General features: G+C 47.4%; 1 protein-coding gene across 6 annotated transcripts in view; it reads right to left on the reverse strand.

Annotated features, from left to right (window-relative positions):
• MYO7B (myosin VIIB) overlaps window positions 1-24903 on the reverse strand; it is a 111458-nt gene that overhangs the window by 53149 nt on the left and 33406 nt on the right. For 5 of the 6 annotated variants that reach the window (XM_045203145.3, XM_053918547.2, XM_045203147.3 and 2 more), the window contains 13 exons: window positions 23169-23311; window positions 22382-22495; window positions 20709-20862; window positions 19049-19125; window positions 17789-17908; window positions 17350-17492; window positions 14712-14922; window positions 13879-14014; window positions 9838-9998; window positions 7043-7180; window positions 5113-5265; window positions 4329-4427; window positions 2526-2620 (listed from right to left, as the gene is read on the reverse strand). In XM_045203145.3, coding sequence (XP_045059080.2) covers window positions 2526-2620; window positions 4329-4427; window positions 5113-5265; window positions 7043-7180; window positions 9838-9998; window positions 13879-14014; window positions 14712-14922; window positions 17350-17492; window positions 17789-17908; window positions 19049-19125; window positions 20709-20862; window positions 22382-22495; window positions 23169-23311 — 1744 coding nt within the window. The remainder of the gene's footprint in view (window positions 1-2525; window positions 2621-4328; window positions 4428-5112; window positions 5266-7042; window positions 7181-9837; window positions 9999-13878; window positions 14015-14711; window positions 14923-17349; window positions 17493-17788; window positions 17909-19048; window positions 19126-20708; window positions 20863-22381; window positions 22496-23168; window positions 23312-24903) is intronic. The other variant, XM_045203146.3, reaches the window with a different exon arrangement.

Genomic DNA, 24903 nt, shown 5'->3' on the forward strand with positions numbered 1-24903 from the left:
GTAGATCTTAAAAGTTTTCATCACAAGAAAAAATAATTTGTAATTTGTAGCTATATACGGTGGCAGACTTTAGCTAGACTTATACTAGTGATCATATATACAAATAGTGATTATGTCGTACACCTGAAACTAATGTTGTATGTCAATTATATATGTCAATTAACCTAAAAAAAAAAACCCAATTACTTTAAATGCAAGTGGATTAAGTGGTCCATTTAACAAAACAAGGTTCTTAAATATACTGTCTACAAAGGCCCACTTCAGATTGGAAGATGCACACAGAATGAAAGTAAAGGGATGGAAAAAGATATTTCATGAGCATGGAAACAAACAAACAAAAAGCTGATGTACAATACTCATCCCAGACAAAATAGACTTTAAATTAAATGCTGTAGCAAAAGACAAATAAGGGACAAAGAAGGACCCAGCAATTTCACTTCTGGGTATTTATCTGAAGAGACCCAAAACACTAAATCAAAAAGACATATACATTCAGATATTTGTTGCAGCATCATTTACAATAGCCAAGCTATGGAAACAACCTAAATGTCCATCAATAGGTCAATGGATAAAGAAGAAGTGGTACATTTATACAGTGGAATATGATTCAGTCATAAAAAAAGGAATGAAATCCTGCCATCTGCAACAACGTGGATGGACCCAGAAGGTATTGTGCTGAGTAAATTAAGTCAGACAGAGGAAGACAAATGCCATATGATGTCAATTATATGTGAAATCTAAAAAAATAAATGAACAAGCAGAGCAGAAATAGACTTATAGATACAGAGAACATTTTGACATTGCCAGATGGGACGGGGAATAGGGGATGATAGTTACATAATAGTCATGGGGATGTAAAGTACAGCATAAGGAATATAGTCAATAATATTGTAATAACTATGTACAGTGTCAGATGGGTACTAGGTTTATTTGGATGATCACTTTCTGAGTTATATAAATGTCTAATCACTGAGTTGTATACCTGATATTGTGCATCAACTGTAATTGGAAAATTAAAAATTATTAAAGTAAAAGAATGCATCAGCAGTGAGGGTGGCCACCCCTGACTGTCTCTGACTATTCTGGGGAGGCAACCCGTGCATCACTTTGTTGACCCCAAGAATGAAACTACATGTTGAGAATGGCTCCTGGTGGCCAACTGGGCTCAAATTTATAAACAGAACCTAACAGTCATTGCTAAACAGGGGCCTCTCATGTAAGACAAACTTCAGGAAGAAGCCTACACTGAGCTAGCTGCCTGCCTGCACTGTGTTCCTGCTGGTTGAGTCACCCCTCATAAAGTAGTTCTTGGAATTGTACTTCAACTAACAGGAATGACACATTCCTGGTCCACTCAGAGCTGCACAGCTATTTCCTCATTAGCTTCTTTACTAACCAATTAGAGTGGCCACATACCGAGCAATCAGGACAGTGCTTTTTTGACAAATCTAACTGTGAGGATTTGGAGCCCTCATTTGCATATGGAGAGACCAATCAGGAGTCAGGGTGTAGGGACTTCACTCTATATAAGCCAGTTCTCCTCTGGTTGGGAGAATGCACTTTTTCTTTGCACCAAAACCGAAGACTGTATTTTCACTGGAACAGAGCAGAGCAAAGCTGTCTACCCAGAGAAGGGTTCACGGCAAAGCTGCCTCAGAGCCATGCTGTTCCATAGCCATGCTATTTCATAATTGAGCTGTAACACTGTTGAGCTGTGTTGTATCACAGTCAAGCTGTTTGCACTGAATACAGTTTCCTTTTTATGCACACCTCAAAATTAGGAATTCCTGTTGACATTGAATTAGCACCAATGACCATTGGTTGACAACTGCTTGGCCTGATGCTGGCTGCTGCTGAAATCAGTGCTACCATGGTCTGGCCTTCCAAGCCACACATCCCAGGCTTATGACCCAACTCAAATGTGCCCACGGCCTCTTTTCTCATGGGTCAGCTACTTTCTCCACTTTCTCATGTCTGGGTTTCCAGTTCTTCTTATGGTTAGTAATAAGCAGACAGTATAGTACAGGAAATAGGTCTGTGGACCTGCAGAACCCTCTGGACATGGTGAGGGTAAGGAAGGTGGAAATATTGCTGATGTGCTGAACCTGAACTGAAATTCAAATGTTACTTTCTTACTCACCAGGTAACTGAGTCAAAGACAGTTTTTTTCTTCCCTCCAAAGTCAACCGCCTCAGAAACCCAAACCCATACATTCTCTAAGACAATTAAAGGAGAACATCAAAATATAGAGACCAGAGCTGACACTTCTTTTGACTCTTGCTTATGTAGTGGATTCCCACTTCCCTCCCTGCCAAAAAACTTTCAAATAATGTATTAGAAATTCTCTGGCCAACAGAGGCTGCAGTGTTCCTGGTCAGGAGGTCCTAAGAGATCTTGTGCCTCAGTTACCTCCAGGGAGGGACCAGTGGGAACACATGTTCCTGGTTTGAGGGCTACAGGCCCATCCAGGGCACATGATGGGCAGAATGTGTGGGCTGGGAAGGGGGTAGGAGCAGGGCTAGCACCTGTATCTGTAGCCCCGCAGGACTCTTTGGATGCTAATCACGGCTTTTTCCAGGGCCTGGCTCCTCTGTACCTCCAGCAGAGTATTCTGGTTATCCTGGAACAGGAGAGAGCTCATCATATAGCTGCAACCCTTCACCCCACACCTCCACCTGAGGCCAGGGCTCTGTCTCTGGAGGTCAGGCTTCTCAAACGTTTCCCACATGTGCTCCTGAGAGGGGAAGGGGCCTTCAGATTGACTCTAATATGGCTCAGAGATGCGAGCTACAACTAACTACAAACCTCTAGCCCCAATCCAAGAACTTCCCATTTTAGCTCTTTCTTCTCATTAATTCAATCTGACGAATTTCATTTCTGTTCTGGAGAACCCAAGATGGGGGCAAAAAATTTCCCTGAAGTTGTTTTAGTTCCCAAAATTCATGTGAACTGTGCATTCAAATATGTTACAGATTCATGTGTGTTTCAATAGGAAAATGTTCCCTTCAGCCTTTGAGTAGGATTCATAGTGTGAGATTCATCTCTGGTCTGTGACTTTCCCTGGCTCACTGAAGTGCTTCCCTGATCCCTGTGCCCCAGGCTTGCCATCCTTACCCCTGGAAGACATGGACTGTCTTTGTAGAATAGAGAGCAGCACAGCCTTTGGCAATTGGTGAGGAGAGGCCAGGGTTTGGAGGCCCTTCCTTCATCAGCTTTGCATCAAGCAAGCATTGAACCTCTTGGTGTGCCTGGGTGGGGACTGGGGACATAGAGATGAACTAGACCTCGACTGTGTCCTCAAGGAGTAACCAGGGAAGAAGAATGAAGAGGTGGGCACTCTCCTCTTTGACCATCTACCCACACTATATATCCCTCTATACCACTGTGTCTCACAATCCTGGGCAGAAGGCTGCCTTCTGCCAGCTTTACCTTCTCCATGGAATCTGAAGCTACTCTGCTTCTTTCTTCATGTCTGAGCCTGAGGCCCTAGCACAGGCCTGACTAGTGCACAGGCTGGCTAGGGGGTGGGGCCAGAAGGTGCCTCTGGGGATGGATGAGGGAGGGCTCTATGGGGGAAGGGGAGGCAATAGGATGCAGGAAATGGTGGCAGGGATGGGAGGCGTTCTTGGATGGCTGCAGAACATCCTCCTGATCTGAGCTTCTCCTCCTCCTCCTCAATTTGCCCACCTATTCAGGGATTACAAGGATAGGGGACTGGAAGTTTTTCTCCCCAGTGGCTCTTTGACCCAACTGGCAATTCTAGAAGGGTTGAAGGCTAGTAGAGCCATGAGGCTGTGTCTGTGTGACCTTGGGCCTCTCAGTAAGTTGGGAGGAGGTGTGTGGGTGGTGATGCTGCCTACATATGACTGCCTAAGGACAAACTCTCACAGGGGTGGCGTCAACACACTGAAGAGCCAGCTCTTTGGGGCTCTCTAGAGGCAGAGCTTCCCCAGGCCAGACAAAGTTCATTGATGTGGACTATGACTCATGTATGGTGAAGGCCTGTTCTGGAGACAGTGTGAGCCTGCCCTCAGGCCTTCTTACTCTGCCCAGTGGCTTGAAGGCAGCCCTTTCTTATGCTCAGGTCTTGCCATGGATGTCCCCTCTGAGAAGCCTTCTTAATTTTTCTGGCTGACCTGGGCTCTCTCCATCTTGCTCCCCCACCCCCCACACTTCTCTTATCCTCAGCACTGCTTTCTATAGCAACAGGGTGACTAAGGGTGGGGGGCCACATGCCGAGCAAGGTAAGTGAGCCAGTGCCTCCTGGTGGGTCCAGACTAGCCCCCACATGCTTCAGGAGGCTGAGACCTCCAAGTTCAAGGTCTCACCTTCAGGAAAATTTTGGTCTTTCCCACTTTCCAGTCTGTGTCTGTTCCCAACCACATTTCAGCGATGCACAGTGTCATCTGTCGAAACTTATCCTGAAGCTGCCAAGCAGAAACAGGAGTGGTTGCCAAGCTAGAGCGGGGACCCCAAGGCACGAGGCTAAGGGTCCCTCCTCAAGGGCTTTCTAGGGATCTGAGTTTTCTTCCTTCTACAGGCTTCACAGTCAGGGGATGCTGGGCCAGGGCACAGGCACAAAGTACCTCGGGATCACGGATGGGGTCCAGGGGAGCATTCAGGCTCTGGGGTCATAAGGCAACCACACAGTTCAGGGCCTGGGGCCTCTCTATGTGGCTGTAGGACACTTAGACATCCCAAACTTGAAATATCTGAGTGTCTGAGGAAAAATAAGGAGGACTTCATGCTCCTCAGCAGCAGCATCTCCCGGAGGTTATGCCACATAAAAGAGTGCTTGTTTTAAGCTGCAGACACTCACAGAAGGACCATACTCAGCCACCACAACACCTTCTAGAGCCTGGCGTGAACTAGCCCCTCCTCACTTCTAGGGCACCACGGGGTTGGGGGTGGGGGTGAGGGTGACAGATGGGGAAGGTAGGAGGTGAGGAGGAAAGGAAAAGCAGGATCATTTGAGAGCTTAGAGTGGAGGGGCCCTGGGCATCAGGAAGGCAGTGGCAGGGACCTGTTGGAATCAGGGACCTCTAGGCATCAGGGTTCCGAGGTGCACAGCACCGCCTGTGGACCACCACTGTCGAGCAGCAGAGTACACACCTGTAGGCGCGAGGCGCTGGGCAGCAGGATGCGGAACCTCTGGGAGAACTGCTGGAAGGTGTAGCGCAGGGGGAAGCCCGCCAGGCGGATGCGCACGGTCTCCAACATGCCGGAGTAGCGCAGCTGCCTTAGGCACAACTCGCGGTCGAAGAGCTGCACGCAGAGGCAAGGCTGAGCGAGCCGCCCCGCCCACTCCTGCGACCACCCCAAGTACAGGAGAACGAAACAACTTCTCGGTTTAATTAGACTTCCCTTTTGAGAAGAAATACTCGGTCAAAGTCTCTGAAAAGTCCTTAAAGTGTTTCTAAGGAGATAAAAGTTGGTAACAGAAACTGTGACATCCACAGCACTCCTGAATACTTTCCTCGGCAGGATATGCAAAGTACTGCGAATATAAAAGTAATCTGCATATACCCAGTTTAAAATGCTTTTAAGTGCCCCAAAACAGTGATCCCAAAGAAACCATCACCTCCTGACTGCAGCACTCCCAGAAATATCGTGCCTCTCACATTCGGGCGGTAGAAAGAAATACTTTTCCTATTCAGAACTAGAAAATACTCTGGTCAGCTCAGTCTCTCCCTGCCTGGGAGATGGCTGTGGTGAGGAGAGGAATTTCCACCTGAAGCTTTGCACAATAGTGCTGGGTCTCAGGAGACACTCTGAGACTTTGCATGGCGTGGTCTAATAGAGACCCTCCTCACCCTTCCAGCCACCAGGAGTCTCTAGGCACTAAGAGGGATACCTTCAAATCTGGCAAGCCCACCAGCAGGCAACTATCTACCTGGAAACTCTGAGGGTCCCAGAGACAACTGTTCATGGGGTCCAGGGCCACACAGCAGTTAGTCTGGGACAACTAGTTAGCCCCCGTGTATTTAGTATTTCTCATTTAATCTTTACAACAGTTCTACATGGTGGGATACTCAGTTCCAATTTAAATATGAGGTACCCAAGGCTCAGGGCCACACTCTTAAGTGGTTGAGCTAGGGTTCAAACCTGAGTTTGCCTGGCCCCTCAGCCTGAGGTCCCCCTACACCTACACAGCAGCTACCATCTGTGAGTCCCTGAGCAGTAGTTTCAGGCCCTGCTCAGTTGTCCCGCTCCTAAGGTAGGTGGGCAGAAAGCCTCTGGGAGTACCATTCTTACTTAACAACTGAGTACTGTGCCTATCAGGAAAATACATGCTGGAATACCTGGGACAGGCTCAATTTCATATAATTTTCTTTTTTTCAAAATGTCAGTTTATTTAATATATTTTTCTCTTATAAGATTTATCTTGTATTGTAAGATTTCCCTTATAAGATAGGATAAGATTTCCCTTATAAGATTTAATAAGATAATTTTTCCCTTATAAGATCCTTTCAGGTGGCATCTCTCCATTTTGGGAGTCCTGTATTTGCAGCCACTGGGTGGGATTCCCAAGTCCATGGTCAAGGGCTCTTGGGCAAGTGGTAGGCTCCTACCCTACACCACACAGAAGTGGATAAAGTCACTCTCCAAGGGCAACCAGGAGTGGTCATCAGTCTCTAAAATTATAGTACTTGTTGTGGTCCTTACTGAGTGTGGTTTACTTGTGCAGTTGTGCCAGAAACATCAAGTACAATCCTTGCTGTCCCCTGCAGGCAGATACTGGTCTAAGTTACAGAAGAGAAAACCGGCTCTGAAAAGGGAAGCACCTGGCCAACTGCACAAGCAGGCAAATTACAGGGCTGAAGATGACAGAGGTCTGAGTGATCTAAGCACTGCAGGTCACTGACCTGAGAATGGCCTGGAATGGGCACCCCACCTCAGTGTCCCACTTATAAAATGGGGGCAGAGAACAGTCCTAATGTTTTCCAGACCCGGGTAAAGGGAATGACAGGGCTCTAGGTGCCATCAGACTCATCCAATAGCTGCCCCTTCCCTCCCTGTGTGTCCAGCCTCCCCTCATTACCAGTGGCTTCTTGTACTCATTGGGTTTGATGCAGCGGATGAAGTAGGGTTGACAGTTGGTCAGGATTTTCATCAGCTGGTCCAGGGACTGCCTGAACTGGCCTGCCAAGGTGGCAGGCCGCCTGCCAGAGTCTGCAGACTGTGGGCAGAAGCACAGAGTCAAAGTGAGGTTCTGGGGAGTACCACCTGGGGCACAGCTGACCCATAGCACAGTGAGGGCTTCTGGCAAGGTTCCACAGGTAGGAGTGATGAGGGAACTCAAGTTAAAAAGGTTTAACTTTTGCTATAGTTAATAGGTTTAGTAATTAATGCATGTAGAAAGCTGTTCTTCCAGGATCTGTAATGCATGACTGGTCCTACCCTGACTCTAGGAAGCCTGCAAGCAATTCAACCTTTCTGCCCCAGGAGGACTGCAAGTAATCAAGATGGTATTTGAGCCATTGTGCTCCAGGGAAGGAATATCTGACAACCAGGACACAATAAAGAATTATTGGTCAGCAGAAGGAGGGATGCCAGGAAAATCACCGCATGGCAGCTTTAATCTGATTAAATTTTTTCCTGATTTTCAAACCCTTTACCTACTCTTTTCTTCTCCTTATAAAAAAGGTCAGCTTGATGCCCTGGCTGGTGTGGCTCAGTGGATTGAGTGCTGGCCTGCGAGCCAAAGGGTCACCGGTTTGATTCCCAGTCTAGGGAAAATGCATGGGCTGTGGGCCACACCCCCAGTGGGGGGGGGCATGCAAGAGGCAACCACGCGTTGATGTTTTTCTCCCTCTCTCCTCCTTCCCTTCCCCTCTCTAAAAATACATAAACAAAATTACAAAAAATATTTTTTAAAAAAGGTCAGCTTGAGAGAAGATGTTAAGATGGATTTTAGGGTACCTAACCTGCTGCCTTCTCAGACATCAGCATCTGAATGAAGCACACATAAAGACTCAATTCTTGTCTCTACTTATTGGTTCTGGTAGTGACAGGCAGAATGAGCACTGACTTTTCCAGTTTCAGGAGGACTGCATTCATTTATCCATCACAGGTTCCCCAAATGCCTATTGTTTGCAGGACCCCAGTTGGATACTGAGGACCCAGAAAGGAGTAAGATGGGGCAAATGCCTCTTGTCTAGAGTTGGGGTCAACCAAGTGGCATGAACAAGATGCTGTACCAGGGTGAGAAAAGAAGGCTAGAACTGGGAATACTCATTTTTATATCTCCCTTCTACATTTTCAGTTTTTCTCTAGGTTTTATATGGGGTTTTGAATGTTTTCTACAATGCATTGTATGCATTATTGTAAATTTATATCATTCTAAAACAAATGTACTAACACTTGGAGGAGGGAGGAAAGCTCAAGCCCCTCACCATGAGCAATGTGTGTTTTGTGTGATGCTAATCTTGAGCAATGATCCTTGATCAAACCTTCCCATGGTCAAATGCACCTGAGCAAAGTGTGTACTGCCAGCATGCACCAGTCTGGAGACACAAAGGTCTTTACACCTTAGCACCTGTGATGAGAAGATGCAATCACTGGGCTTTTTAATGACAATGGGCAGCTTTTTTTCTTGTCCTGGTGTGCAAAACAATGTGCATTTTTTCTCCACTACCATCCTGTTCCCTGAAACTTCCATGTCATGTTTTGGAGATCTGCAGGGCCAGGATGCAGCTGTGCTCTGGCCTCAGCTATAGAGAGTCTAGCATGACTCCACCTGGTTCCAGACATTGGTAATTCCTGCACAGCTTCAAGGCTCCTGAGTGCCTCCCTGGGCCTGCACTGCACATGGCCATGGGCCTGGAGGCTTGAGGAGATCCTGCAGAGGTGAAGGGAGAGTGGTAAAATGCCAGTGTGGCCAGTGCTGAATTCTTGGCATGGAGAGAAGGGGACCCTGTGTCTGCTTTTTCAATTCCTTGGCCATTCAGCTGGCTCAACCTCCTGAGGGTGGGGGTGAGGCTCCTCATCAGAAGATTCATAGGGCTTTTCTGGGACAGTCACAGTTAAGGGGTAAAGGCATGAGAGGGGGTGTTGTAGGGTGGGGGCAATGGGTAGGCAGATACCACAAAACACGCATTTTAATAATACACACATACCACACAAAACACACCCATACCACAGATACCATACACATACAACATGCACACACCTTCACCATACACATATACCACACATACCACAGACCACACACACAACCCAAAAAACATACATATACCACACATACCACAAAATACACATTTGATACACAGAAACATCACACACTACACATACCACATATACACAGAACACAACACCAACATATCAGTGAGACACACACCAGATACCATAAACATACCACATGCACACACATAGGCCACACAATATACCACACACCACTCAAAATATAAACACATATACCATACACACACCCATATCCCACAAACACACACATACCACACACATACATCCTTACTCACATTCACACCCACACATACCACAGACATCACACATACCACAAACACACATAGATATACCACAGACACTACACACAACCATGCACACATACAGCAATCAGAACACACACACACACAAACCAATATAGACACATAACACTATTAACAAAAGCAGATGTGCCCTGGCAAGATTGCCACACACTCAGAAGTAGGCACATTCATGTGCACCTGTCCCCTCACCCGTAACCCATGCTTTCACTCACCTCTGTGCCTAGACTGAGAAACCTAGATCCCAGGCAATAGGTTTTCTCTGCACAGACATGTGTAACCTTAGAGGTCCTAAGGACAGAGTAGCACTGAAAGAGACAACCATAGGACCCACCTTGAAGAACTGGCTCCTTGTCTTCCTCTGGATGGTTCCGTGGCCCAGCTTGATTTCTGCTGTTTCCAACTTGAAGATTTCCTTCAGGAACTTGTTTTGGGAGGAGTGGATCAGGGTGAGGATATCTGTGCTCAGCACATCTCGATTCTTCTCCAAGAAGCCTGTGAAGAGAGAAGAGACCATGTGCCAGGCCAACTCAGATTTTACTGTGACCTATGAGGAAAGGAGAGGCTCTGGGTGGGGACACTGGTCATATCAGGAGGCTATAGGAGCCCCCTTTGAACTCATCCTCTCCATTGCTCCCTCCATGTGTAGCCAATAGAGACATGGCATGGCACCTCTGTAGGCATGGCACCCACTGTCTGCACCCAGCACAAAGTCAGATCAAATGGACAGATAAACTCATCAATCCCCCAACTCACCATCCCCACCACAGCCCCTTAGCTAATGCCATTCCTTCTGTCTGAACTCATCTGATAGCCTCGTACCCCTTCTCTGCTTACTCAGCTTCTCTAAATCCTATACATTCCCCAGGATGCCTAAAACCACACATTGCTATGTCATTTCAACTTGATCCTTTTCTCTGCTCCTCTGCCACCATTGCACGTCTTCCTCATGCCCTCCTTCCTCATCTCCTGCTGGTGCCAGGGCCCTGCACTCCCCTGGTGCCCAGTCACCCCTAGAAGTTCCCCATTCTCCTGTGCCTCTGGCCTCCACAACCTGTTCTGGGGATGCTCTTTCCTCTTGAACCACTCAGGCCAATGCCTAGTCATTTTCAAGACCAGGTCAAGCATCATCTGTTCCAGGAAGCTCTCCTGGCCCACAGGTGAGGTGAGGCCTTCCTCTTACTTCCCCCTGGGCAGACTTCCTCTTGGGCCCTTCGCCCAGTTCAGGGATGGTCCAAGGACTTGCCACCTCTTCCATGAGCCACAGCACTCCCTGGGCATAGGCATGTGGGTACCATGGACAGCAGCGAGTTCACTTCCTTCTATGTCTCCCCAGTCACAGCCATCACCTAACTGCCAATATTCCAGGTATGACCACTGGCCACAGTGATGGCATGTCCACACACCCTGCAGTTTAGATTTACCATAGTGAGAGGCCTGTGGGCTTGTATCAGGGCTCTGGCCCACAAAATTTCTGCGTGACCTTAGGCAAGTGTGACTCAACAACTGCTTATTTACATAAAGGAGCTAAAAAAAAGAAAAGAAGGAAAAGGAAGAAGTGAAGAAGACCCTCCATAACTGCCTCCACCAATTCTTGAAAATCTGGCTGTCTAGTCTTGTCCAGGGAGCTTACAGTGTGGAGAGGAAGGCATGACCACTTCTGCCTTTACCCCTGAGGCAGAGGCAGTTCTGAGAGAGTCTGTATGCCCAGTCTCCCCCCGCCAGCCAGTCTGTACAGGAGCAACTGCTACCGAATCCCTTGTGAAACCAGCGAGAAGGTGCTAGCTACTGTGCTTTTCTGGAAGCCCAAAATGGAAGAAGGAAAGAAATTAAACAGTGCTTGGCTTACTGGTTCCAAGCACATCCAGGTAACTTAATGATTATGAGCTTCTTGGAAGTTATTTCCTTCCTTATTGTGAATTTAAACTGCACAGGTCTTGGAAATGAATGTGTGCCTTCAGGCAGTATGTTGTGCATGTGTGAACATGTATGTATATGTGTGAGTGTGTGTGTACTTTGACATGTTTAGGAAACAAGCAAATGTGTAACTCACTAAGGAGAGCCTTGTAGCTCCAAAGTCCCTCCATCAGCCCTATTCTGGGGATCTTGGAAGGTCCTACTAGGGCCAGGGGCCTGAAGACTGAGTCTCCAGATATTGGGGAGGAGCAATGTTATGGGCTGAGTTGTGCCTCCCCAAAACTCATATGTTGAAATTCCAACCTTCAGTACCTCAGAATATGACTATATTTTTAGATACAGCCACTAAAGAGGTGATTAAGCTAAAATGAGGCTATTCTGGTGGATCCTAACCCATAAGACTGGTGTCCCATAAGAATAGGAGATTAGACACAGACACACACAGATACAAAAAAGATGCCACGAGAAGATTCTATCTACAAGGAAAAAGGACTCAGAAGGAGCCTATCCTCCTGATACCTTGATGTTGGACATCTGGCCTCCAGAGTGTGAAGGAATAAATTTCTGTACGCATCTGTGGAACCTTGCTATGACAGCCCAAGGCAACTAGCACAGCAGGAGAGAAGAAATCACCTCTCCACTCTCATTATGGGCAAGAATGGACTCACTCTGAAGTTGGGCACAGAGTCCCACTGGGAAGTAGCTGAAGGGGTTGCTTCTCCAAGCCAGGCCAGATGAGGGCCAGGCATCGTCTGAAGGGCCATACTCCTGGGACTCTGAGGATTGACTTCTGCATGAGCATGACCCCAACTTTCTTTTCCCACTTTTTAAGTTACCCCACTTTTTAGTGGGGTGTGCTGCGCATACCTGCACAACCTGGTGTGACGCCTGCAGAGACAGAATTAAAGATGGGAGAGAGGATGGGAGCCCATAAGAGTAAGAGGACTGCAGCAGGAGCTCTGGCAGTACGCAAAACCCTCACAGAGCTGGGAGTGATGAGAGTGAGAGTGTGCTGCCTATCTCTCCAACTGAGCAGTGTAACTGTGAGTCTCCAGTTACACAGACCATATGAACAACAGAGTGACATGATTGCCGGCCTGTTTTCCTGACTACAGCTGCACATAGGCCACTTTCTCTTCTTCTAAACACACCAAAGGGTTGACCACGCCAGGCCCTTGGTTCTCAAGTCAAAACCATGCTCGACTGTATTTCAACATATACAAAAATTAGCTCAAAATGGGTCAAACACCTAAATGTAAAAGCTAAAACTAGAAAACTCTTAGAAGAAAGTATCGGGGTAAATCTTGGGTTGGACAATGGTTTCTAAGTCATGACACCAAAAGCATGAGCAACAAGAAAAAATAAGCAAGTCGGACATCATAAAATCAACACTTCTGTGCTTCAAAAAATACTATCAAGATAACACACAGAAAAATATTTACAAATTATATATCTGATAAGGTACTTATATTCAGAATCCATTAAAAATTCTTATAACTCAAAATAAGAAGACAACCCAATTAAAATATGGGCTAAGGATATGAATAGACATTTCTTCAAAGATGATATACAGATAGCCAATAAGCACATGAAAAGATACTCAACGTTATTAGGCATCAGGGAAACACAAATCAAAACCATATTGAGACACTACTTAAACTCACTAGGATGGTTGTAACCAAAAAGGCAGACAATAACGTGTTGGGGAGGATTTGGAGAAATTGGAACTTTTATACATTGGTGGTGGGAATGTAAAACGGTATAGCCATTATGGAAAACAGTTTGGTGGTTCCTCAAAAGGTTAAACCATATGACCCAAGAATTCCTCTCATAGGTATATACTCAAAAGAAGTGAAAAGACATACATTATTCACAGTAGTCATAAAGTAGAAACAACTCAAATGTCTAACAACTGAAGAAGGGATAAACAAAATATGATGTATTTACACAGTGGAATATTATGTTTCAATATAAAGAAATGATGTCTTGACACATGGTACAACATAAACCTTGAATACATGATGCTAAATAAAAGAAGCCAGTCAAAATACCACACATTGTGTGTCTACATTTATCTGAAATGTACAGAATAGGCAAATCCATAGAGAACTGAGTGGTTGTCAGAGGCTGGGAAGGGTTGGGGAGAAATGAGGAATGAATGCTAATGGGAGGTTTCTTTTGGGGGTGGAGAAAATGTTTTAAATTGTGGCAACAGTTATGTAACTGTGAATATACTAAAAACCATTGAGTTATATACTTAAAATGGGTGAATTGCATGGTATGTGAATTATATCTCAATTGAACTATTACAAACGAAACAAAACATTGATCTATTTGATTCCCTCTTTCCCATTGTTAGCTCTGCAAAATGACCTAACCACCCCAGCCTCCTTTCTGTGGCCTTTCTGGAACCTTATCCAGATTGGAGGAAAGGGATATAGTGAGGAGCCGCACCTACCTTCTACCTGGTAATACACATCACCAGCAAAGTGGGCAATGCCAAATCTGGAATCGTGGATGTTCTTGGGCTGCAGGAAGGCTTTGTTTTTGGCATGGACACTGTTCAGTTTTTGCAGCATGGTGGTATCTGTCCCCTAGAAGGACACAGATGACCTATGGGCTAAGATCCCACAGCCCAATCACAGGGAGATCAGCTGGCACACCCTCAGGACTCAGGGGTTCCCTCATGCACGCAAAGCAAATGAGCTCAGGATGACTGATGGCCTTTATCCAGACAGGAAACTGATGCTCAGGGGTTTGTGACTTGTCACAATGAGAGAGAGCAGATACCAGGTCTACCAACCTCCATTGCCAACTCTCTGGCTCCACCCTTCCCTACAATTGTCAGGCACCCCAGCCCTGGCTTCCCCTTCTCTGATTCAGAGTTCTTACTGCCTGCATTTGAGAGTCCATTTCCCCAAGGACAGACAAATTTCCCTAAGGGTGAGAGAATAAAATTTTTCCTTCTCTTTCACCACAGACACTTAGGAAGTTCTCTCTTAGGGTGTGTTCTTGAATCTAAATAATTGGTAACTGAGATGGAATTCTGTTGGGGATTGGAAGTGGTGGAATCAGGAAGCCTTCCTTCAGGGGCGGGGGTGGGGATACCCTGAGGTATGCCTCAAAGGTGAGGAGGTCTGGTTGGGAGACATGCTAGGGCTGGTTTTCTAATTTCTATCAGAGGTTTCAGCAACCCCAGAACAAATGGGTCACCCCAGGGAAGTTTCCCAACCTCCAAGAGGAGACATATGGGGTGTCTCAGCCAGAGTGATGGTAGGTCTATGGATGCACCTGTGGAAAGTGGCTTTCCTCGTCCAGAAGGGAAATGATACTCATGGGCTTGAAGGCCATCAGGTCCAGGGTAGGCCAGTTGTTGGTGTAGTGGATGAAGTCCCAGGTGATGTTCTCAGAGCAGTACTCCTCCTGCTCCAAGGTGAACACGTGCTGCACAAAGAACTGCTGCAGGTGCTCATTGGCGAAGTTGATGCAGAGCTGCTCAAAGCTGTGGAGACAATGCTATCACCAGAGGTGGAGCAGGGTCAGCTCTGCCCTTGCTGTGGCTGGTATGAACCACGGTGTCACCAGCCATTTGCACAGAGCCATATGTGTATGCTCACAGATGCACATTCCCATTCCCATGGAGTCCTGTGAGTACACGGACATGCACCCTCCCTCTTCTCTCTGCCTTTATCTGCATCATCTCACCTCCTCCACCCCATGGCAAACAGACTACAAGAAAGGAGAAGGTTCTGGTTGATGAAGGCATACCATCAACCCCCTGCCTTCAGCACCTTACCAATTCCCTAGATTTCTGCCAGGCCTGCCTATCTTGACATGGAAATAAACTTTGGAAAACCAAGTGTCCTGTAGCAGCTCCAGCCCTATGGGCAAGGGGCCTTGGTATGAGAGAAGCTGCTGGAGACTCAGTATTGACTTCTAGGCTCCTCTGCATCAACCAGACCTGCTCCTTACCCCTGCCCTAATCCTCCAACCTGCTTTTCCTTCTGATTCCCCACCTCGGGAGCTCACCCCTGGCTCAAGTCAGAAACCAAGGAGTCAAGCTTGACACCTCCCTTTACCTCCTCTCCATTCCCATTTGGTTGCCAAAGTCTGGTCCATGCTCTCTCCAACACAGTATCCTGACCTCTCTACTTCTTTTCACTCCCACTGCTTCAATGAGGTACAGACCACTTTCATTGCTTACCTGGAGCATGACACTGGCCTTCCAAGTATGATCCTTCTAAGGCTGCAGCCTTGCCCCTCAGTCCTTTCCAACTTGCCACTAGAAGAAGCTTCCTGACATGCAGATCCAAGTTCACTGCCTCCCTCACCCCCAGGCTTCAGGTTGTTTTTACGATCCAGACAGAGTGACACAGTAGAAAGCCTGCCTCTGTTCAAGGAAGTGGCCCCACACCACTCTGGACTTTGCAAAGTGCTGTGGAGGCACCCAGTTCTACCCCCATCTCTGAGCCTTCCCACATTGGCTGCCACTCCTCTCCTTCCTCATGGTCCAGCTCAATCAGCTCATCCCCTGGGTCTTGCTTAGGCCTCAGAATGGGTCGCCGACTTATGCAGAACCTTATCATACCTAGACTGCTCCTTCAACATCTGTTAAACCAACAGGTGAGGACACAGGTGGGCCATGTTCTTCACTCCCAATACATTGCTTAGAGAGGGCTCAGTGGACACTTGCAGAAGGCATGACTCACTGGGTGCTAGGTGATGCAGCACTCACCCTTCACCAGACTGCAGCCCTGTCACAAGCCCAGCCTATGGCTCCTTCAGGGAGGGGCCCTTGCATAAATGGCCAGATCCCAGACAACCAACTACTCACGGTCCTCCAAGGTTTCCAAAGGTATGCTTGGTCTACTCAGCTATCCCTCTAGGGGACAGAAACAAATGATCTGTATTGCTTTTTAGATTACTATGCCTAAGAGCTATCATCATATTGGGTCTAATTCTGAGCCCTGTCCTATGTTACCTGCCTGGCCTGCACAGCTGGTCCAGGGAGCCTGCCATCTCAGTATGCTTGCATTGGGAATGGCTTGTGTCTTGACAATCTTGGCTCACCAAGGGACCCTCTCAGACTTCACATGGAGACAGGGCCTTGGCAGGGGCATGTGAGGTTCAGGCCAGACTCTTGGCTCCTCTGACAGGGCCCAAAGGCCTTTACTTCTTAGAACTAGTCTTAAGCTCTGCCCTTCCATATCCTTTAATGAGCCAGGCTCATCTGACTAAGCTAGATTGTATATAGGATGCTTCCTGCTTGCTTGTCCCAGTCCTCATTTTCCTCACTTGATCTCCTCTACTTGATAATGTACCAGAGCATCAACTGTCCTTATTTGTCTCCATGGCCTGGCTCCTTTCCTCACCCTTGTCTCTGTTCCCCAGGCTTCATCACAGTCACCACTAAGCATCACTTTTCTGACCTGTCTTCTGCTCAGTTCTTCAGTATCCATTCAGGGGTGCTAGGACACTGGGTTACAGGCATCCTGCCTTGCCTTAACCTCGCCAAACTAAAAAAATCAGGGATGGCCCACAAATCCTCCACTTTCTTCCTAATACCTAGTTTGATGTGCCACCTAAAGATGCAGTCAAATCAATGTTTTGATTTCATTTTCACCCTAATATCATTCACTCAGATTCATGAGGAGAGAGATGACTCAAGAGGGGTGACAAATGCTGGGGTCATTGCCTAGCTTTTAGGATGCTTTTAGCTATGGGGCCTTCTCTGGATGTGGGGTGCCAGGGGATACACACAGACTATCTCCTTGCAGAAAAACACGGGCCTTCCCAGTGGACTCACCCTGGCACCTATGATTGGAAGTGAGAGTCCAGCAGGGAAGGAATGGCTACCTTCTAGCTTGGTCAGTTAAAAGTTAAGCTTATCTTCCATTTTCTGAAAGCAGGTGAACTAAGATCTTCATACCTATTGTTCTGGAAATTTTCAAAGCCAAATATGTCTAGGAGGCCAATGGCCCTTTGTACGTTTTTAGGGTCCTGGGCAGGCGGAGTGAAAATCACAGCATTGATCTTCTTGACAATCCACAGGAAGAGGTGCCCATAGATGCCCTGAGGAGACATGGGGTATAACCAATGGGCTTTAAAGCACAGGAAGAAGGCTTCCCCTTTTTCCAAGTTCACCCAGAAAGGGTGCACTCACACTGGATCTCATGTACTCACTGAAGGATATCATTCCTATTTTAAAGGCAAGAAGCCAAGCCCAGAGAGGCTAGGGGGGCCCACAGTCACCATGCAGTCAGTAGAATCGGGACTTGACCAACTCTCTCTGCTCTGTGTTACTCTCCACCAACAGAGCAAGGAGCCAAGTTCAACAGGTAATTGCCCCTTCTCCCACAGCTCTGCACCTTGACAAAGGCATCCCTCCGGTCAGCAGCCTGGGTGATGTTCAGAGGCCTGGTGACAGCTTCCCCACAGATGATGATGGAATGCTTGATCAGACAGTCCCGGAGTGCCTGGTGCTTCACCTGGGGGGGCAGGTGGACAGCTGACAGTGCAGGACCTGGCTCCAGGACACTGACCTGCTTGTGCTATGTCTTATTCCATCTTATGACCAAACACCTTACATCCAAGACCTGAGGGAGGGAGTTGCCTGTGACTAGGGCCAAGCCAGATAAGGACCAGAGTTGGTGTCCTGGGTGGGCCCTGGCTGAGGGTCAGTGTGAACACTGGGGTGTGAGAGCATTCAGGAGGGTTGCACAAGCTGGGTGGACCCTGAGCATCATACTGGCTGCTTGGTTGCCAATGCTGATCTCCTGGGGACTCAGGAAAGGGCCATCACCACTAGGTGGACCCTGGAAAACAATGCGCAGGGAGGGTTTGGAGCCAGGCTATGGGCATCTGGATGTCACACCAGCCCAGAGGCTGCAGGCTTGAGAGAGTAGGCCTGAGTCTGGACAGGCCAGGCCTCCACCATGCAGGGGAGACCAAGCTGGTAAATACCCAAAGTTTCTGAGAACCCTGCCATACACGAAGAGCAGCAAAAGCTGCTTAATGTGTCTTCCTTTTCCTTCCTTCCTTCCTTCCTTCCTTCCTTCCTTCCTTCCTTCCTTCCTTCCTTCCTTCCTTCCTTCCTTCCTTCCTTTTTTTCTTCTGGTTCTATTAATTTCCCACCAGAATGGCCAATGGGGTATGATATGGTGGGTGTCACAATGTCCCCAGTGCAAAGACATTTCTCTGCCTGTGCCTGTGGTTCTTCCTCCAAGTGGAGGCTCATTTCACTCTGGAATATCCTGGGGGCTGATGGTGTGAGCACATCTCACTTTTCCAGAACAGCATGGCTCATGAGGAAGCCCTAGGGATGAGGATGTGGGCAGGAACATTTGAAGGAAGATAGGGACAGTCCAGAGTAAGGTCATTGGGAGAGCAGAGGGATGAGTTGGGTAGAGAGTGAGATGTCATTTTGCTACTTTGTTAATGGTTAGCTCACATTGGTTCCTACCTCCAAGGCTGGCAATATACAGAAGGGTGCAGGGATTAAGCTGAGAGCCTGGGAGAGGGGTGGGAAGCAGGAGCCTGGGAAGGGTTATGAGAATCAGGGATCTGTGAACCCAGGCCTCTGGGGCCCCCTCAAAAATGGAAGCTGGCAGACACAACAGCCAGGCTACCTCCAGCAACTTCACCACCGTGGGAAAGGCAGGTGTCTCCAACACATCGGAGGAATCCAGGTTTTCAAAGACTGCAGCTGCAGGGAGAAGTATTAACATTTAATGGTGAAACAGCCTGAACTGACTGGTCAGAAGCGCCAGTAAGCACCTGGCCTGGGGTAGCCCCTGTCCCTGAGGCACTGCCTCCTGCAGGGCCCTCTCAGGAACCAGTGTCCCAGGTGATTATTCTTCCGCTCTGCTCCTGATATCAGGGTTTGGGGTCAAAAGGAAGTTTCAAGAAATTCAGGCTTGTTCATAGGGAGAACTTGGTGGACTGGGTGGGGGCAGTGCATGTGTGTGGGGTCTATTAAGGGAAGAGATGAGTCATCAGCTCCCTTCAACCCACTCTGCTGTTGATAGAAACCCAGGCATTTAGTCAAATAAGCAAATATTAACAGAACACCGTTGTAAGTGGGGCCCAGCCCTATGGCAAGTCTCCTGATAGCTTCCCTAATTCAAGATCGTCCTGCTTGAGTCAACCTCCACCTTAGGAATGCCAGGATGGGGGGAGGATGTAGTGACGTTTCTGTTTGTTTTTTTTAACTTTAAAAAAGCTTACAATAAAGTATACAGATAAATAAAGTGCATAAAACCCAAAGGTGTATTACAATGAATAATTATTGGGTCATCACCATAAACCACTACTAAAGTCTAAATACAGAGCCTTACCAACACCCAAAGTTCAGAATGGTGCTTTCTTGTGAAGTCCTTGTTTTTCTCCACTAGAAGTAACCACTCTCCTAATTTTCATGGAAACCACTTCCTTGGTTTTTATCTTTTTATTATCTATATATTAATCCTGGTTTTTAAATTTTGTGTAAGTTTTATATAAAGGTATGCATTCTTTGTGCCTGGCTCCATTTCCTCAACATATTTAGAATCCTCTTCTGTGTCCTGGTGCCCTGTTTGTCACATCCACCTTTCACAAGCAGAAGTGCCCAGTTTGATTGATAGATTACATGGTCACCTGCTACAGTTCACTTGGAGTAGTTTTTCTTACATGGTGTGAAACTGTGGTCTAAGTTCATGTTTTCCACATGGACACCCAATTGCTCCAGAACAATTTATTTCAAGTCTGTTTTTTCCCCACTGCTCTCTGAATTGATGTGTTTCATGAGTTCCAGAGCCACCCATAATCTCTTCAAATACAACCTATGCCTCATTCACTTTGTCTTTTCCTTTAGAACTCCAGTTCAATGTATGCTAGTCTTCTCACTTTGTCTTCTAGGTCAGGTGCTTAGGGAGCTAACAGTCCAAGACACTCTAATCCCCAGACCACCTGAGTGCTCACAGACTGGTTTGCAGGTTCATGCATGGCTCTGTTTACTCTGCTTTATCCTTACCCTGAGAGGGTAGTCCTTTGGAGTACAAGCTTAAAGTGGGAGGGGATGGATCAAGTCTTCACCTTTGGAATGCCCTAATCTTTAACATCTTTTCCTTAACCCCACAAGGCCACCAAAATTATAGCTAAAACTTGCAAAGCATTTTTCCACGACAAGGTTAGACCACATGACTTCAGTGCGCTCTTTATTTAGGTGAGAACCTTGAGAGATTTCTTTCTCTTCCTTTCTTGGTTCCCCCACTCTTTTTCCCCAGGGGATGCTGTTTGGAGGAGTATTACCTGTAAACTCCACGTTCCCTAGGTGAAGAATGGCTGCCAGCAGCTTGCTGAGGTCCCAGTTTTCAGAGTCAGAGAACATGAGGATCTTCAGTGCTGAGCGCACATGGGCATAGTCCTTGGCATCATCGAGCCCCTCACAGGAAGTGCAGTTCCCCTGCAGGATCATGCCCCTCAGCTTTTTGTAGGTGTCACTCCACACCCCACCTCCTTCATGTTGTGCCAATAGGCAAAGAAGCCTCATAGACTTAGCCAAAGGCCCTGATAAGTAACATTTCATATCCTCTGGGTGGACTCTGAGGGGCCACAGGAGGGCACAAGCTCAGAAAACATACAAAAGTACCTCTGGAGGCAGAACCAGAGGCACAGACACAGAATGCTGGGCTCTGCAGCTAACACTGGCACTTGGTAGCTGTGTGGCCTAGGTCAAGTCATTCAGCTTCTCTGAATATCATGGGTTCATTTAAGAAACACTTTCCAAGGCTCACTGTATGCCAAGCTCTGTGGTACTGCTGGAAATTCAGAAATGAAGAGACCTGGCTCTGCCCTGGGTGCTGTTCATGGAAGAGGGTCAGGCAGGAAGCAGATGACTGTCTCATAGACTATTATAGGTACCAAGACCAAAGCAGGTGAGGCCAATCCACTGGCAAGTGGGGTAAAGCTTCCAGAATGAGGCTCTTGAGCTGGCTCACATGCTGAGCTTTAAAGGGGTACAGAGGAGAGGGAGGTCTAGGCAGAGAACAGCTGGTGCTGAGTGGGAAGGTGGGAGGCAGGAGCCAAGGCTACAAAGAAGGTTGGGTTAGTGGTGAGGGGGGAGAGATTCGAGGATGGCAAGATCCAAAGGGACTTGGAAACCATTCTATAGAGCCATGGGAGAATTGTCATTGGAGGTGTGGTCTATCAGATTTGCATGTGGAAGGTCTGCAGGATGAATGATAGAGTAGGTGTTGAGCCTGCAGGGTAGGTGACAAATTAGGTCAGAGGTGGGACACAGGGTCCTGCCATGGTCCAGGCAAGACCCCAGGTGCTGAACACAGAGAGAGGGTTGCATAGAAGAGATATTCAAGAGGTAGAACTCATCTTCCCTTGTCAGCAAACATGGGCAGAGGGCCCCTTGTGCTGCACTGTCCCAGATGGGGGTGGAGTGGGGATCTGAGAAAGTAGGGATGCATCCCAGAGCAAGTGCAAGCAACGACCCTGCTCTCCTGGAGTTCAAGTTCTAGGGGCACCCACAAGATGGCAATTGTAGTAAAAGCAAGGGAGAGGCATAGAGATGACTGCCCATGACCTACCGGGTGACAAGCCTTTTTATTCATTGGTTCCAAAAAGGTGAGCTTTGTAGGGAAGGACCATCAGTTCGCAATAATAAGGATGCTTCAGACAAGGGTAGGTCTTTGCCAGTTATAAGGTGGGAACCAACCATGGAAGTGAGGGTGGGGAACCGAAAAGGGGATCCCATTAGAGTTTGGGCTTTTCAGAGCTAAAGCAAAGGTTGAACAGGTAATAGCACACCAGCCCGCTTTCCTCATTCTCCTTTAGCCCTTGAGAGGTGGAGGCGGGGTGGAGGCAGTGGAGGGGCAGGGAGTGATAAAAGAGATGGTCTACAGGGCAGGGGGACACAGAGATGAGAGAGGGATGGGGCCTCTCAGGGAGAGGCAGGATGGGGAGGGCCTCACCAAGGTCAGGTAGCGGTAGTCTGAGGGCATCCCCAGGCACAGCAGCTTCTTCTCCTCTGTGTTCATCCCCATGAGCATGGAGTAGAAGATGTGGTAGTTTCGCTCTTCCGGGGCCTGTCAAGGAAGGCCATCTAGAGAGCTTGAAAGTAATTCCCTGAGGCTGCAGAACCTCAGACTGTTGCCCCCAGTCCTGTCCTGGCTTCTGTTCCAACACCTCTCAGCCAGATATGGCTCTGGCTTTGACCTGAGATACAACTGGACCCTGAGATTGAGGCCAGTCCGCAGCCGTGTTAAGGCCACCCAGCCTGCCCAGGGAACCCATCTCTCTCAGGCACTTCCCAGAATCCCTGAAGCCACCTTCCCTAAAGTAATAAGCAAGAGAGTGATGTCAGGATACAGACCCTCAGAGGGGGACTGGCCCAGCCTCAGACTTAATTCCAGTAAAGGTGAGGAGTACTAGGCACCAAAAAATGAAGGAAATTATATGGATGAAAAATTCAGAACAGAAAATCCTATTATTTCTTTTCCTTGAGTACTGGGCAAAGACCATTATTATCCAATTCTAGGGATCCTTGGCCCATCAGGGTTAGACCAGGGTTCAGTGCCAGCAAGCTAAGATCTATGGCAGGGTTGGGGGGAGGCCTGAGGAGGTCCCTGGGGAAGAGGGAAGGTGGGGTGAGAGTGATGGAAGGGGACCTCCCTTGGAAGCCTCCCCAACCCCCTGACTCCTCATCCTGGGGCAGATAGAGATTGCCCCCAGGACCAGTGCAGTCTGTAGAGGCCTCACCTGATGGCAGACCCGGGACTTCTCCAGGAGAAATTGCTCGATGCATGCACTTTCAATTACCCCACTGGGGTTGAAGTAGATGTCGATGTATTTCCCGAAGCGGCTTGAGTTGTCATTTCGTATTGTCTTGGCATTTCCAAAGGCTGAGGGACAGAGGGTGTTACCCATAATGGGAGCAGAGAGGAGAAAATGTACTTTTAGCAGAGTCATTTGGTAAGGCTTCTCACAGAAGGTGGTGAAGCCCAGAACTGAAGACTAGATAGGATTGCCCTGGACAGTGGTGGCAGCCAAGGATACGCTAAGAGGAAGGCAAAATGCAGGTAAAAGTCCAGAGGTCAGAAAGCATGGGGTGTGCTTGCAGAGTGGGAAATTTGGCTAGAGCACAGGATACAGGAATAAGGCAGTGGAAGACAGAAAGAACTCATTAGTTAGTAAGTGGGCTTAGTAGCACAGATCCTTGAATGCCAGGCTAAGAAGTTTGGCATTGATTCTGCAAGTGATAGGGAAGGTGGGAAAGCTTTGGAGGAAGTGTGAGACCAGACTTGCATTTTTGAAAGATCGCTCAAGCTGAGTGGAGGCTGGGTTAGAGATGGCCAGCCTGTGCTTGCAGGGAGAGTGGCAAAAGCTGGCATGGGCTAGTGCACCGATGAAGAGGTCAACCCAGGGCAAACTGAGGTTGAATCATGAATCAAAGTGCATTCCATAGAGCGTTTTCTGCAGGCTTCTCAGAAATGATCCACAGTAAGAAAGATCCTTTGCACTATGTCCTAGTACATACACACCCCTACTTACATATATAATTAAGAGAAAATATTCTATACCAGTTCCTACCAAAAGCAATGTGCTGGTGTATTTCTATTCTATGCTATTTATTAGTTCTAAAAGATTTATTTTATGACCCACTTGTGGTTTGGGAAGCAGTTTGAAAATACTGTACCACCATATAGCATTAGTCCTATGAGAAAAAGGAAAATTGTTCCTTGGTCAAACAGGTTTAGGAATGTCTCTGCCCCTTGAGGAATCCCAGTGTACAGGAGAGGCTCTGAGAAGGACCACAGTTCAGAAGTCTGCTTAATGTTATTTTTAAAAATTATTTTATTGTTGTTCAATTACAGTTGCCTGCATTTTCCCCTCACCACTCCCCCCTACCTCAGCCAAACCCACCTCCTTCCATTGCTTCCACCCTCCCCCTTGGTTTTGTCCATGTGTCCTTTATAGTAGTTTCTGAAAACCCTTCCCCCCACTGTCCCCTCCCCCTACCCTCTGGTTATTGTTAGATTATTCTTAATTTCAATGTCTCTGGTTATATTTTGTTTGCTTTTTTCTTTTGTTGATCATGTTCCAGTTAAAGGTGAGGTCATAGCAGCACAATTTACAATAGCCAGTGCTGGAAGCAACCTAAGTGCCCAACAGTAAATGAGTGGATCAAAAAACTATGGTACATTTATATAATGGAATACTACACAGCACAGAGAAAGAAGGGGCTCCTACCCTTTGTGACAGCATGGGTGGAACTGGAGAGTATTATGCTAAGTGAAATGCTTAAGGTTATTGAACCCAGTGGAAGATCCCTCTTCAAGAAAGAACCTGATGTAGCCTTTTTTTCCTTTTGGTGGAAAGTGACAAGGTGATTTTAAACTGTATATGAAAAGGCAAAGGACCTAGAATATCCACATTCAAAAAAGGACAAAATTGGAAGTTACATGCTACCTGACTGTAAACTTACTAAAAAGCT

The sequence above is a fragment of the Desmodus rotundus genome, chromosome 2 (assembly GCF_022682495.2).
Source record: "Desmodus rotundus isolate HL8 chromosome 2, HLdesRot8A.1, whole genome shotgun sequence".
Classification (NCBI taxonomy): domain Eukaryota; kingdom Metazoa; phylum Chordata; class Mammalia; order Chiroptera; family Phyllostomidae; genus Desmodus; species Desmodus rotundus.